This window comes from Austrofundulus limnaeus, unplaced genomic scaffold (genome assembly GCF_001266775.1).
Source record: "Austrofundulus limnaeus strain Quisiro unplaced genomic scaffold, Austrofundulus_limnaeus-1.0 Scaffold142, whole genome shotgun sequence".
Lineage (NCBI taxonomy): Eukaryota > Metazoa > Chordata > Actinopteri > Cyprinodontiformes > Rivulidae > Austrofundulus > Austrofundulus limnaeus.
In genome coordinates this window covers 889,590-891,812 of record NW_013952544.1, presented here as the reverse complement: position 1 = coordinate 891,812, position 2,223 = coordinate 889,590, and the positions used below count along the sequence as shown (strand labels likewise).

The 2,223-nt window shown below is 43.9% G+C and overlaps 1 protein-coding gene across 1 annotated transcript in view; it reads left to right on the top strand.

Annotated features, from left to right (window-relative positions):
• The window catches only part of sephs3 (selenophosphate synthetase 3), a 6,932-nt gene extending 5,052 nt beyond the window's left edge, over positions 1–1,880 (top strand). The window contains exons 7-8 of the mRNA XM_014016305.1: positions 870–1,082; positions 1,183–1,880. Coding sequence (XP_013871759.1) covers positions 870–1,082; positions 1,183–1,427 — 458 coding nt within the window. The 3' untranslated portion in view covers positions 1,428–1,880. The remainder of the gene's footprint in view (positions 1–869; positions 1,083–1,182) is intronic.
• The last annotated feature ends 343 nt before the right edge of the window (positions 1,881–2,223 follow it).

The window sequence follows — 2,223 nt, the reverse complement described above, 5'->3', positions numbered from 1 at the left end:
TATAAAGTCTAAAAAACATGAATGGAAGTCAATGGAAGGTCCCCACGGGGTCAAGAAACAAACGTGTGTGTGAGTGACCATTGTGTGTCTGGTCATATCTCTCTTCTACTCAATGATCCACTCAGCGCTGATTGGTTGTGACAGCAGTTTATTATCTGCACAAAATACCACAGTAATTCAGTCGTGGATAGAGATCTTGTGGACAATTAGCATGAGCTCTGTTTTGCCTGGAAAACAGTACCACAGTTAGCTGCTAGCTTAGCTGAACACATGAATATAAAATTGCGCCAAATACTATAAAATCCAACAGTAACTAACTGCAAAACATGGCAAAAACAAAGCAAGAAGCATAATACACAACATAATAAGTTAACGTTTAGCTTTCAAACACTTTAACATCACTCCAATATTATATTTTTGTCCTCACACATTCGCAGCCATGTTACCTCATTTGGAGCAGTTTTACAGTGCAAGTACAACCAGCGACAGCAGGTGGCACTGTTTCATTCCCAGTTAAGATGGATTTAACCAAAACTCATTTTACTAATAAAGCATTAGCGTTTGAGCTAATACATGTTGATATAGTTTTACCACCCGAGCTAATAACGTATGTGGTGATATAGTGTTAGCCTTGCAGTGGAGCATCTAGTAAAAGTCATTATTTACCCTTTGGGGTGTAATGGCGCTGTCTAGGTGACAATATATTTTATAAAATGTATAAAAACTAATCAGCCTACAGTATTTTTATAGTTTTTGTTGAAGTAAATGTTTATCAAATTAAGTCTAATGTTACGTCTACTCTGGGATCTCTTTAAAAGATAGAAAAGGGGGGTCTAATCTGGCTCATTGTGGTTCTTTGTTCCCTGCAGCGGCACGCCTGATGCACAAGTATCAGGCTCACGCCGCCACGGACGTGACAGGCTTCGGTCTGCTGGGACACGCCAACAACCTGGCATCGCAGCAGAAACACGAGGTGGCCTTCGTCATCCACAACCTGCCGATCATCGCCAAGATGAGCGCCATCAGCAAAGCCGGAGGGAACCTGTTCAGCCTGCTGCAGGGCCGATCGGCCGAGACCTCCGGTAGGAGACTGGCGGGGCCGTGCAGACGTCTTCGGCCCGCTCTCGTCGTGTACAGCTGTAAAGATGCACTAACTGAGCGTTAACCCTTGTGTCCCTGCAGGTGGACTGCTGGTGTGTCTGCCCAGGGAGCAGGCGGCCAAGTTTTGCTCTGAGATGAAGAGTCACAACTCGGCGGCGGGCAACGCCTCCAACGGCGCATGGATCATCGGAATCGTAGAGAAAGGTGATCGCCGCGCCCGCATCATCGACAAGCCTCGCATCATCGAGGTGCCGCCGCGAGGAAGCCAGGCGTCCAATCAGGAAAACAGCTCCGCCAACCCGGACCTGAGCGCCAATCTGTCGTAGTCCGACGCCGCGCCGACGACTTTCGCCTTTAATTTCCGACCAAAATTACTATTAACTTTTGACACACCTTTGATATCATGAATTCAGGGTTCATTCGCACCTTGTTCTTAGCTTTTTTTTGTTTTGTTTTTTAATCTATTTAATTATTTTGAAACGTTTTGATGAAATGTTGAGTGATGAGGCGTCGCGGCGCCTGCCTCTGCCCTCGTCTCATTGGAAGGCTTGAGCAGCTTCCTCTGAGCGGCCGGGCAGCGTTCAGCCGTTTGGCCGTCCAGCGCGGAGCCCCGCCCACTTCTCCTTTTATGAAGCTCTGCGTATGAAACCCCGAGCCGGGGCCAGGTAGAGCCGATGTTTGTCCGGGGATTAGTGGTCGGGCTGACAGCACTGGAGGCTTTGAAGCTGCCTGTTTTAGATTGTCTTGCTTTTCACAATCAATAAAACCATCAACTCAGACTGAGTGTTTTATTTTATGTTCATCTGTCAACAACTGCATCTGTTCAGACCCAAATTAACTTTTTGTTTAAAGGCTAAATTAATTAAAATTAGAAAAAAGCTGACTCATTCTGGGCTTAAGTTGAGMTTTAAAGTGATTTTAAAGTCAAATAGTGTGAGAACTTTAAACATTTATTCAAAAAGCTACTTATTACTTCAAATTACTGTTTTCAACAAAAGATTTCTATTTTCAGTCTAAAAATAAATGTTTGATATTCCAAGTCTGGTTAGATGTCAAAAACTACTCTGCATTTCTAAAACAAACTTTGTTTGAATTGTTAAAATATTTCATATTATATTATAT